This window comes from Danio aesculapii, chromosome 24 (assembly GCF_903798145.1).
Source record: "Danio aesculapii chromosome 24, fDanAes4.1, whole genome shotgun sequence".
NCBI classification, from domain to species: Eukaryota; Metazoa; Chordata; class Actinopteri; order Cypriniformes; family Danionidae; genus Danio; species Danio aesculapii.
In genome coordinates, this window is record NC_079458.1 from 19,536,974 (window position 1) to 19,551,200 (window position 14,227).

Here is a 14,227-nt window from a genome sequence, read left to right on the forward strand (position 1 = left end):
TTAATTGCTTCTTTTATTCCCTTATGAAAGCCTTATGTAATTATTCACAGTTAATGGAATAATTCACCCAAAATAACAAAAAATAAAAAAATCTGTCATTTACTCAACCTTTACTTGTTTCAAACCTTTATGATATTCTGTTAAACACCAAAGGAGAGATTTTGAAGAAAGCTGGAAACATGTAACAAGTGACTTAGTGTTTGCTTTTTCTACGATGGCATCAATGGTTACAGATTTCTTCTTTCTTCAAAATATAATTTGTTTAACAGAAGAAAGAAACTGCTTAAGGGTGAGCAAATAGTGAGTAAATCAACTTTTTTGTGTGAGCTATCCATTTAGCGGTTACATCCTACTGGTTATAGCATAAATGTGGCAAGAATAAAAGTTTTTTTTGTTGTTGTTGTTTTTAAAACAGTTATTTGCTCTTTTTTTTCTCTCTCCAAAAATATTGCAATCGCAACGAAGGATTGATAAGAACCGGATTCGATACGCGGAATCAGAATCGATATCGCTAAAGTTAAAAAGATCTAAGAGTCTAGTGATGTCCATTGAGAGTGTAGTACTGAAGTTAGAGTCTCTACATTTGTTAGTAAGCTTTCTTCTTATTTTTGAGTAACCTTTAGAAGTGTTCGCCTTCAGAATCTTTCAATATGTTGAACTTCTATAAGAGAAAATAAAGGGATTTTGTTGAAGTGTATTGGTTATTTTGTAAAACTCTATCCGATTAGTATGGTATTGCCACTAAACTAAAATATTTTCAGATTTTGATGATTACAGTATTTCTGATCAAATCAAATGTTTTCTCTTTTTTTTCTCCACTGAAAAAAGACTTTACGTGTGCTTCTAAAGTATGACAACTCACATACTTTGTGGATTGAAATCTATTACAATCTATAACTCTAAAACAATGTTAAGAACCTTTAATATAACATAATAATGGCATTTGCTATCACTATATACATCAATTTGTGACCTCACCATCTGATCTCTCAAGATCGAATGAAATTCAAAACAGTCAATACTGGTAACACTGCTTTGAGGTACAGCCAGAAATTTAATTAGCCTTCTTTTGCTAGTTAATTAATGACATACCGATAGATTTTCACCTTCTAAAGGTGTTTGCATTCAGCTTGAGCTGTAAATCAAGCCCTCAGGGCCTTCAGTGCTAAATCGGTTAGAGACCTTGAGTTAGATGAAATCTTCACATTGGAGTAATGAGTGTGAGATACACCCAAAGCCAAACACCCACACTCTCAAGCTGAGCCAAGAGGATCATCGCTCGTCACATCATTATGGTGAAAACAAATAAATGTGCAGTGCTCTACTTTTAGAAATGACCCACATTTATGGTTGTACAAATAATAGTAAAAAAGCACAAATTTAATTGCCTATGCAAATGTGTTGAATTGAACCAAAAAGTAAGGTCTACACATAATTAAAGAACATTTGTTTGTTTCCCAATGAACCTTCCATTTTCCTTTAATGTGAATTTTGCTTTATGATTCAAATTTTGAATTAAGTTTCATGCAATGAGGAAAAACATTCTGTGAAAACCATTGATGCCAATTAAAAAAACAATACATTTATCTTTAAGAGGATAGCTCTGTATTTAAAGTCAACACTGAGTTTGATTGATTGATTGATTGATTGATTGATTGATTGATTGATTGATTGATTGATTGATTGATTGATTGATTGGTTGGTTGGTTGGTTGGTTGGTTGGTTGGTTGGTTGGTTGGTTGGTTGGTTTTAATTTTTTGAAATTTTGGAGGAACTTTTTGAAAATTTGATTAAATTAAAAACAAAATACCATATGCCATATGATCTTGGAATCGAGAAACAGCATGACTGACAAAAAAATAATTGTGTTCACGCAAGTAAAAGAAAGTGATGTGATGTGTGACTGTTTGAAAAAGAATGCATGTTCCCGTTTCCTTGCATGAAGCAACCGTGGATTAAAACGCAACTGAAATGTTCGGTTCTCTTTTAAATAGATGTGCAAAAAATGATGCTCCTGCACCTACAGTCCTGCTGCTCTTTTTTTATTTTTGATAAAAAAAATATTTTTGTATGCAGCAGCGGTTGCTGCTTTCGCTTTAACCATTCTTTGAACAGATTATTATTGTGCCTAACGTTAACCATGTGCATGTGATCATCATTTCATTATCACTCACGTTTTTCACCTGCTTTCTTCTGCTTACAGTTATATTTGAAGAGTTCAGATACAAAACCCTCTAAATCTAAACCCTCTAAAGACTTCTTTTCTTGTAAACGAGCATTTTCTATCAGGCTCCTCTGATTAGGTTCAGAAGTTTGATTTAATAGATAATGAAAAGGTTATTAGCTAGTAATTTATTTTTTTTTTTTTCATAAATGTTATTAAGAAGGTAGATTTTTATTTGCATCAAAACCAGCTGAATCCACTTCTGCTTTTTTGCAAAAACCTCTAAATCCACCTATTGGGACAAGACTTTACCAAACTTTAAACACATTACACAAATCACACAAAATTAAAAATTCATAAATCTGTCAAGTAAGTGGCGGTTCATGCCACTGTGATAAACCAGGCAAAAAGCAGGAGGAAAATGAATGAATGAAATCTGTCAAGTAAGTGCATTAATCAATAACATTAAAACTGACATTAATTAAATCTTAACAAGCTGTTGTCATTTCTGACATTTAGGATTTATATTTAATGTAAGTAACATTGCAAACATTGTAAATAAGCTTGGTAGATTCAAATAATGTAGTGTAAAACATTATGAAACATCAATATCTGTGCATTGTCCATTAATATAATAAGCTTATCAGATGTATAGGTAATATAAAGTAATATAAAGATTGTAAAGTTTTGTACATTATATTTATCTTTTAAAAAATAGCTTACATAAGCAAATAAAACACAAGGTAGGCTTACTGGGCAAAAAGAGGATGTCTCTCAGACAATTTTAGAAGCTGTCATTCATTCATTCTCACCATACTTAAGGTCTTGGTCTCAGTTTCTCCTGTTTATCCTCATAGCATCCATGTGGGATAGAAGAATGGAATCTTAACTCTGTCTTTCGTGAAACGCAGTTGCCATTTAATATATAGTAAATCAGACTCATTCAAAGTAGCGTCGCTGCGCGAAAACACGCTATGAATGCATGCCACATCCGACTGTACATTGTATTTTCTTGTTCTTATAATAAGAGTTTTGAGGTAAGGGACGTTTTCATTTGCCATTCACTGACAGTCAGACAGTCTCATCCAGTTTATCAAACTCCATCTTTTAAAATCAAAATCGAAAGCGGAATAAAACAGTCTCCTCATAAAACCCGGCGTATGAGCCGCTGCAAATTGAAAACATATGATTCGATTTGCACCTTCTGATTGGTTCTCGGGACATAGCGGCTTTTGCTGTCAAAGGCAAGTGGCGTTTAGCGGCTTTTGCCAACAAACTGTTATTTCTGAATGCGCTGATGCTGGGATTTAGATGATTTGAAGCAAATGATTTGTTGATGTGTACTACATGCCTAAAGCATTCACTCAATGTCATTATCTTATTTTGGGGGGGGGGGGGAATCGGAACGCTTTATTTGTTAATCTGGTTTAATTATTTTTTACAATAACATTGCTTTAATAGGAGATTAACTCCCTGTTGATGTGTAGCTAACTGGTGATCTGAGATCTTTGGCCAGAACAGATTACTCTGCATAAATTTAGATACATTACAATATAAATTTTTAAATGTTTTTTTTAAGAAACGTTTTGTTGAATAAAAAGTGCATGTATACAGATATATTTTGCTTGTTTTTACACAGCATTTAAAAAAAATTAAATAATGTGTAATTTTTTCACATTATTGTGACAGACAAATAATAATTTGTGTGTGTGTGTGTGTGTGTGTGTGTGTGTGTGTGTGTGTGTGTGTGTGCGTGTGTGTGTGTGTGTGTGTGTGTGTGTGTGTGTGTGTGTGTGTGTGTGCGTGTGTGTGTGTGTGTGCGTGTGTGCGTGGTCAGAGATAAATTTGATAAATCCTTAATTTCAAGCTCTTGCAATGTGACACTGAAACCACAACCCATTTGCTCATGCTCATTGAGCAAGCTCATACACAACACACAAAACAGTGAAATGAATGAGGAGGCATGTGGACATCTAAATCAACTAATTTTAGCATTTCAATGTCAAATTTATGCATATAAAATATTTTTTCTCAACAAAAAAATTTTGGCTAGTGAAAATGGCAAGTGGCTAGTAATGTTGGAAATCTACAAGCCACAGAGGCTGGTGATCATAAAAGTTAATATCAAGCTCTGTTTGTAAACTATATTGTCCCGCATGATCATCTGTATTGGCAGGGCATACAGTATACACATCTAAGCTACTAGCTTGATAGGACTATTAGAAAATCTAGAACCTGTTTTGTTTAAAATGGAAAGCTGAATGTAACGCCTCTGTCTGTCTTTTGTATATTATATATTCCAGCTCAGGAAACTTAAATTCAATCTATCAAGCAACCCTTCCTCTCTCAGCCTGTTTCTGGCTCTCTCTCTCTCTCTCTCCTTTATTCCTCTCCAAGCAGTCTCCATTAATCTCATAGTCTGTCTAATTATCGTTAGCCTACACTGAGCGGGTGCAACATTTTTTCTCTGAAGAGTCATGGATGGCCCAGTGTGCACTTTGTGTTTGGTGACTAATAGTCCTGTTTTACGGCTTCACTGGCAGTGTTGTGGTAAAGACTCAGAAGCCTGCCATTGATCGTCTGGCACTGCAGATTTATGAGACACTCCACTGTGATTGTCTTGCAGACAGTGGCTGCCACATTACCCTCATATTGAGCGAAACGGATACACTCTGTCACCTCAATATGTTAAAAACCAAACAATGCACATTTAAGTGATCTACCTTTGGAGTTTACATCTGGTGCAGTCAGCCGTCTTGTCTCAACGTGCTTGTTTTAATTTATCACAGGTTTATTTTAAAGTTGTCACAACTATAATTAGGGCTTGCGTAAGTGAGGTCAATCTCTGAGTCATCTGGCATCAAGATGAATCATTTAATCATTTCAAGGTTTGGACAACTTTGGTGCGTTTTAGCATTTTAAATTCAACATAGAAACAGATAGATGGTTATTTTATTATCTACATATATTTAAAAATAAATGAATAATTAAGATAGTAACAGTAATTTTAATTTCAGCTATTGTGATTTTATTTTAAATATTTAAAAATATTCATATTGTAAAATATTATTCCAATGTAATACAACTGGTTCTAATTGGATATATTTAATACAGTTTATATTAGGGTGACGCAGTGGTGCAGTAGGTAGTGCTGTCGCCTCACAGCAAGAAGGTTGCTGGTTCGAGCCTCAGCTGGGTCAGTTGGTGTGTCTGTGTGGGATGTGCATGTTCTCCCTGCGTTCGCGTGGGTTTCCTCTGGGTGCTCTGGTTTTCAAAGACATCCAAAGACATGTGGTACAGGTGAATTGGGAAGGCTAAATTGTCCGTAGTGTATGAGTGTGAATGAGTGTGTCTGGATGTTTCCCAGAGATGGGTTGCAGCTGAAAGGGCATCCGCTGCATGAAACATGTGCTGGATAAATTGCCGGTTCATTCCGCTGTTCCGTATATATATATATATATATATATATATATATATATATATATATATATATAGAGAGAGAGAGAGAGAGAGAGAGAGAGAGAGAGTGAGAGAGAGAGAGAGAGAGAGCAACACGTTCATGCAAAAATAAACATAAACCTCTGTTCGCTTCTGTAGTTTAGGAACACTCCACCTTTTTTGAAAAAGGCTCAAGTATCCTAAAGTTAAACTTGTAAATCTTGGAGTTGACTTCAACATTTTTGGAATCCATTCGGCAGATTGCTTGCTCTGGCACGGTCACTTTTAGCTTAGCTTAGCATAATTAATTGAATCATAATGAATCATTATTGAATCAATATCGGATTTGATGACTAGCATTTCATTCCAAGAATTCAACAAAGCTTGAGACCCCTGTAGGTACATCGCGTATTAAAACCTTCTAATTATTTCAATTCAAAACACTCACCTGAATTAGGGTGGTATATAGAAAGTGAAAGCACACAAGCTCTGAGGTAAAATCCTAATAATTCGTCTTTCGTCATCTTTTATTTTACAAATGGATAATTTATTAATAACTGTAATTCTCTTGTGAAGACTCTGACGAGGCACCTGTGTTTACTTTTATAAGTATCTGATAGCATTTAATAGTTTTTTCCCTTATGTATAGAATAAATGCCTCAGCTTCGTTTGCAGTGCATTATGTGAGAATCATAATCATAAAGGATTTATAAATGATAAGGACTATTATTAACCAAAGCTCCCTGAACGGAAAATGTTGGTTGGTTGGTTGGTTGATTGGTTGGTTGGTTGGTTGGTTGGTTGGTTGGTTGCTTGGATGGTTGGTTGGTTGGTTGCTTGGTTGGTTGGTTGGTTGGTTGGTTGGTTGGTTGCTTGGATGGTTGGTTGGTTGGTTGGTTGCTTGGTTGGTTGGTTGGTTGGTTGGTTGGATGGTTTTTTGGTTGCTTGGTTGGTTGCTTGGTTGGTTGGTTAGACGCATCAAATCATACAGAAGTGAAGAAGAGAATATAGAATGAGAGAATAGTTCCTAGCAAAATCATTTTTCATTCTTCATCAGGTTTTATTACACAATGTAAATACTGAAGGCTCGAGCTTGAAATTGGAAAATTAACAAAAATCTATTTTTGAATTTTTGGAACAAAATGATAATAGTAAATCTGATTCAATTCATTATGCTAAGCTAAGCTAAAAATCAACTCAATGGATTAAAAAAATGGTTCAAGTAAACTGTTTAACACTTTAAAAAGATGGAGTGTTCCTTTAAGAAATCAGTACATTCCAAAAACTATCCAAATTTTAAGTTTAATTGTCATTTTAATTCATTTTCATCTTCTGTTTGCTATGAAATGTGTCTTTAAATGTGCCAATAATCTTACTTGTCTCAATACAGTGAAGCTGTTAAAAGAGCCTTTACTGCTGTCATTCTCACTGCCATCATCTTTTCCTCTCCTTTCTCCCGTCAATCTCATATTGTATCCTGCCTCTGTCTGCTTGTCTTGTCATTGTTCCTCTACCTAGACCTAGTGAACCACTTTTGTGAGCAGGTCCTGAACTTCTTGTTTTGTCCCTACTCTCCTCCTGCCATAGCCCCGTCCTCCCCTGGTGTTGACTCCGTACCCTTGCAGCGAACAGCAAGCCAGAATGCCACAGGAACATTTCCCCGAGGCGGATATGCGTCTGGCCAGAGCGCCAATTACACGGATACTTACCGCACGCTGCCGTACTGCTCATCGGTGGAATCTCCTTACAGCAAATCCGGCCCGGCACTGCCACCCGAGGGCAACCTGGCACGCTCACCATCCATCGACAGCATTCAGAAGGATCCCAGGTGAGTCTGCATGTCTACTGGATGCCATTGCAAATATGGAGTCAATCAAAAACAATGGTGCTAAATAGTAGTAATATAAAAGTAGTTTACAGGTTTGTAATCATAGGGGAATTACTGTAAGTGCTATACTGTAGCACCTTGATGGTTTAATGAAAATGAAGACTAAAACTATTGGTCCAAAACATTTTTGTCAAAATGCGGGGTTCCAAACAATTCTTTCATGTTGTCCCTTCATGTTGTCCCAACGCAAACTGCTTAAGTTACCTAAATTGTTTTTGCAAATTTAAGTGTATGAAACATAACACAGTTAAGGTGTCCAAAAAAAATCTCAAGACTTGTTGTTTGAGCTCATTTTAAATAAGAAGTTTTTGAATGTACAGTTCTTAAAAACTGAAAAACTGTAATAATATAATAATTAGCAAAAAAAATGGTGGTTTTATAGCCAAACATATCAGTTAAGCTCAAATATAAACATCTTTTTTACATAAACATAAACAATATGTCTTCTAATTTTTCTTCAAGAAATGTAAACTAGGTATGTTTTTCTACTGTACAGGATCTTAAATATAGAGAATTTCGTCTTAATTCTTCATCATTTTACTTTTATTCCTTGCATTTGTGTGCTTTGGGTTAAGTGTCTGTTCAAATATCTATTTAACATTTATTAAGAGGTTTGCACATGAGTTAATGTAAGCTCTACAAACATTAAACTTTGCTCTTGTCAACAACTTGAAATAAACTTGATTTACTTAAACCTAAACCGAAACTAAATGTATAAAAACTTAATAGAAATATATTTGCAAAACTAAACTAAAACTTACAAAAACATGAATGAAACAAACTAAACCTAAACTGAAATTTACAGTAACTCTAAAAATAGCATCAGCATTAAAAAATGCAATAATAACATAGCTCTTTATGGCACCAAGAGGTTTTAAATACTGTATGTTGCTTCCCTCTTCACATATGCATGTTTTATCAGCAACCTGATGCGAGTCCATTGATAGTGCTAGTTTGAAGTTGGTTTAACTGGTAAGCCTTCTAAGAACTGTTTGGTTTGTCCATGGGCTGCACAGTTTTCCATTGGTTTGATATGTATTGTTGTTGAATCATTTTAACAGGCCAAGAATAACATCAAAGTCTCAAGACAAGCCTTTCCGCAGAAATTTACAGACTTTCTGTGCTCTAAAGAATCTTTTTTTTTTATTATTATTCCAGCCAAACTAAAAGAAAGTACGCCTTTTCCATAAGATAAAAATATAATAGGAAATACTGTGAAAAATGTCCTTGCTCTGTTAAACATCACTTAAACTATTTGAAAAAGAATTTAAATTTCACAGGTGCTTATAATTGTGTCTTCAACTCTATATGCATTATCTGAAGCACAACCTTATAATTTGAAGTTGTTTCCATTCATCTGAATAGAAGTTTCCCAAACCGTGGGTAACTCATAATTTAAACGCAGTGATCACATGCAGAAAAAAGGTGCACAGACAGATTACAAGCGAGAATAACATGATTATTCTGCTCACCCTAATTTGTCTGGACAGGGATTTACGAGTTGAGCTACTATATATAAAATATGGAGGTCAAAACTTTCTGTTCGTCTTATTTGTCACACTTTTTTCCTGGTTGACAGCCAGTGCTCAGGGTGTTGAAAGCCAAAGATCCAACGTTATCTCACGGCAATTCGTAACTTGATGTGGTGGCCAAATCGGATAAAACCATATGATCTCATTTTAAAATTTAGTACGATTTACTTATACCCCAATGACGGTTGTGTTTAGGGGTGGGGTTGGGTGCTACGCCTCCTTTTTAAAATCGTACATTTTTGTACGACTCAACTTTTATGAGTTAACCACTAAACTTACAAAAGGTTATGTTTCCTCATGAGATCAGGCTGAATGATACGATTTGAAACAAGGCTCTATGCACTTTTATGCTTTTTTAATATCAAAATCTGTGTGGGGATATTTCCTTATATACTTTCGAGTAAAACGATTGCGAACCACGTTACCTTCAATTAATACTGTATAATACTATAAATGAATTTTTTATTATTTCTGTAACTAAATAAACTTTGGGGATGGTTATACAAATTCATTGTATGGGTCAAAATAATTCAAATTCAAATTTTAAAATTCATTCATTCATTCATTTTTCTTCGGCTTAGTCCCTTATTTATCAAGGGTCACCACAGTGGAATGAACCGCCAACTATTCCAGCATATGGTTTACACAGCAGATGCCCTTCCAGCCACAATCCTGGTCTGTCTTTGGACTGTGGGGGAAACAGGAGCACCTGGAGGAAACCCACGAGAACATGCGAACACAACAGTGCTAACCACTGAGCCACTGTGCCACCAAATTTTAATATTTTTCATATCCAATTTGTCATTTTTTGTTTGTGTGTGTGGGTTATATGTCATCTGGAGATTATTCCAGGACTCCCTGGTAGAAGAGGTATTGTATCTCACTGGAAACTTACTGATTAAATAAGTAAAATAAATAAATAATCTGGACTGTGTTATCACAATCCAGTATTTCCCTCAAGATTTTGTTGGAAAGCCAAGGGTAGACTTTCCACGTTCCTAACTACATTCAATTTGTATTCAGTGATGTATTACACTTTGTAAATAATCTACCCAGCTCATATTGATCTGATGTGAGCTGAAATTGGGGCTGCTAAAGGGTTTTCGGGGTTTATGTTTGTCACATCTCGCAAATTGTTAGATGGTCCCTGCATTCGTATTGAGGTAAAATTGTCTTCAGCCTCCTTAGTAAACATTTGTTCGTGACATAAATGAGAAGGAAGTGATTTTGTAGCAATAATGGGGCTCTATTTTGTAATCTTGCGTTCAAATCACAGTAAAGCAGTTGACTCATCAAAGGCTAATCCTGCTGGGTTTTTGTACTGCTGCCACATCTTTATCTGTCTACCGCTTGTGCAAATACAGCTTTTGAATAAATAAGCTTTAATAATAAATATTTTAGCACTGTTTCCTTTCGTTGCGATTATGTGTAAATGCATTTAGATGGTCCTAAAAAGTGTCTAAGCATGGCAAATGTATTCAAGAGTCAAGACGGGGTCAAACCATAGGTGCTTGTCAAGCCATTTGATATCTATTTGCATTGTTTTACAGTGTGATTTCAGTCTTAAGATATGAGAATGTGTAGTTAATAAACTGAGACATTTATTTATATTTATAATGATTCAAAATTTATTGTTAATGGCACGGTGGCTCAATGGTTGCATCACAGCAAGAAGATCGCTGGTTTGAGTCTTGGCTGGGCCAGTTGGCATTTCTGTGTGGAGCTTGCATGTTCTCCCCGTGTTTGTGTGGGTGCTCCAATTTCCACCACACTCCAAAGACATGTGCAATAGTTGTACAAAACTTGTAGTGATTATTAATTTATACTTTTATAAGTGTTTTATAAGTGTTTATAAGTGTTTTTATGTTTTATGTCCTAATGTTTATTTGTTGTTGTTACTGTGTGAGTTCTGTACTGTGTTGTGAGATGAGGACTCTTAACTGCAAACCAAATCTACCTTCGGGTATAAATAAAGTAACCTAACCTAATAGGTAAATTAGATCAACTAAATTGGCTGTAGTGTATGAGTGTCTGTGTGAATGTGAGATGGGTGCTTTCCAGTACTGGGTTGCAGCTGGAAGGGCATCCGCTGTGTAAAACATATGCTAGATAAGTTGGCGCTTCATTCCTCTGTGGTGACCCCTGATGAATAAAGGGAGTAAGCAGAAGGAAAAAGAATGAATAAAATATATTGTTTGTTTGTTTGTTTGTTTGAGTTTTAGAGTATTAGAGTGTTGTTTTCCTGTTGTAAGGGGTAATAGATGGTTACTGTGGTGTTCTGATAGATTGTTGCTATTGGTAAGGTGTTGTGGATAGTTGTTAGTTAGATAGTGTTGTAGATAGTTGTTTCTAACATATTCTGAATGGTTTAAAAGGTTTGTTATGCAGTAACTGAAGTGTTATGGACTGTTTTAAGTGTGTTCTGGATGGTTACAATGACATTAGCGTTAAAACAGCTATCTGCAGCAAGCCACACAATTTTAGAGACAGTTAATGTTTGTTGTTCAGATTGTGTAAAAGGAGTTATGTGAGTCTCTGACATGCTCTTAAATGTGATACATAATAACTGTAATGTCTTAGTGTAACAACATGGAAACAACATGGAAAGAAGACTAAAGCCCTGTTTAGATCACACAATTTTGTCCTGATTTCAGTATGATTTGCTTGACGTAGGGTGTCGATGTAACAAATGGACATTGTGACGCAAGATTCAATTTTTTTTTCTTGTGTAGTGTCTATCATAGTGCTAGACAACTGATGCCATGTCTGATAAATCACGACGCCATCTCAGAAAGTATGTTTACATTTTACATGACTTAATTTCTTCTATATAGAGCTTTTAAAATAGTAAAACAAAAGGATGAAGACTGTCATGCTTCCATAATATGGAAGAAAGCTTCGTGTAGTTATGACAACAGTACGTTTGCCTGTATTATACATTATCATGGACTACCATGAAAGAATAAAAAGATAAAATGTCAGCGGAAGATAGCAGAGGCACTTCTGCAACCTAAAGGTAAAGTAAAGTAACTTTACTCATTACTCATTATGTTAATTTTATGTAAATTTTTATGAGCATATCTTTGAACTGGCTGCTTTGTTTACAGCCGTTGCTGGGAAACCACTCCTGAAGCACTAAAAGCGCCTCTTGCTGGCACAGAATGAATAGACTTAGCAGACACACAACATCATAAGACATTAATATTAGGCTAGATTTAGGTCGCCAGCATCTGAGGACAATGTTATTTTGACGTCCAATAACGACGTGAAATGAAGTTGATATTTGGTTGATTTTAGGTTGCATTGGAAAGTGACCAGGCGACGCAGTGGCGCAGTAGGTAGTGCTGTCACCTCACAGCAAGAAGATTGCTGGTTCAAGCCTCGGCTGGGTCAGTTGGTATGAGTGTTGTCGTAAATTGTTGTAGTGTATGAGTGTGTATGGATGTTTCCCAGTTATTAGTTGTGGCTGGAAGGGCATCCGCTGTGTAAAAACGTGCTGGATAAGTTGGCGGATCATTCCGCTGTGGCGACCCCAGATTAATAAAGGGACTAAGCCGAAAAGAAAATGAATGAATGAATGGAAAGTGACCAAAATCCATCATCGAGCCAACATTTTAAACCAACGTCATATTGACGTCAAATACTGACATTTATTTGTCTGGTATGGCAACCAAAATTCACTGACTGATAGACGTCATATTGGTAATATCCACACAACATCAAACTGTAACATCATTAGACGTTAATATTTTGTTGTTTTTAGGTTGCATTGGAAAGTAACCAAAATGTAGCGTATGTCTGACGTTGGGTTCTGACGTCAACCAAATTTTTATTTCAAACAAAATGCAACATCCCACGACGTTGGGGTACAACATCAATCTGATGTCATGTTGATATCCTGTGGCCCCGCTGGGCAGTTTCTATTCAGAAAAAACAAAACAAAAAAACAAACGCATGTAGGCTACTGTATATGGAGAGATCTGCCATCTTTGGGAAACACTTGATAGACAATTATAGAGACATTTGTAATATAAATAAATGCACGTGGTTGATGTCGTACGATGATTGATTGTGAAGTAACATGGCAGTAGTATGGCATATTTTTTACCCAATCTTACATGTAAGATTAAACTGGGCATTAAGTTGTCTTCTTGCTTAATTCTTCAAAACACCTTTAATTTGATGATTTTAGTTGTCATTTGTTTAAAGTCACACATTCACTATATACCAGTTAATTGTAGCACTTGATTTATTTTTAAAGTAGCCATTGATGTGTGAACATGTTAATTAAAGTTGGCTTTATGCAAAATGTTTCTTTATCTGCTCTGTGTTACAGTGGTCATGAAAAACTGGACTCAGGTAATTAGTCTTGAGCACTAGTGACACTCTGCAGGTGTTTGCTGGAGGCTGATTATGGTTGGGTTAATAAAGGCTACTGCAGTGTAGCAGTAAGAGCTGTTTAGTGCTGTTAATCTCCTCAGAGTTTATGACTACATAATATTAAAGTTGGGAAACTGGAATGGTACAAACTGGAATGGCACAAACGGCTAGTAATCTATTGTACCCAGTGATAGATAGATAGATAGATAGATAGATAGATAGATAGATAGATAGATAGATAGATAGATAGATAGATAGATAGATAGATAGATAGATAGATAGATAGATGATAGATAGATAGATAGATAGATAGATAGATAGATAGATAGATAGATAGATAGATAGATAGATAGATAGATAGATAGATAGATAGATAGATAGAAATCTGATACAGAGTCTCTGATCTTTATTGTGCACTTTGCTCTTTTACAGTGCTGAAAGTGTGAAGTTGTCACATTAGCACTAGCAGAAAAAAATGAGAGAGTGACTAAGTGTGATTCATCAAAATACAAGGCCATGCCTCGAGTCATTCAGCCTGAATAAAGTACATCTGGGACTGCCCACATTTTCAGAGACCTTGGTTGCGAAAGTGGGTTTTTTTCAATAAAGCATTTTTTAAAGAATTGCAAGACTGAAAATGTATTCAATTCAAATGTAAATGTACAATATCTATCTATGTATCTATCTATCTATCTATCTATCTATCTATCTATCTATCTATCTATCTATCTATCTATCTATCTATCTATCTATCTATCTATCTATCTATCTATCTATCTATCTATCTATCTATCTATCTATCTATCTATCTATCTATCTATCTAT

General features: G+C 35.3%; 1 protein-coding gene across 1 annotated transcript in view; it reads left to right on the forward strand.

Moving 5' to 3' along the window:
• Nucleotides 1-14,227, forward strand: part of ctnnd2a (catenin (cadherin-associated protein), delta 2a) — a 644,499-nt gene that overhangs the window by 342,217 nt on the left and 288,055 nt on the right. Inside the window, 1 exon segment of the mRNA XM_056450831.1 lies at nt 7,190-7,430. Coding sequence (XP_056306806.1) covers nt 7,190-7,430 — 241 coding nt within the window.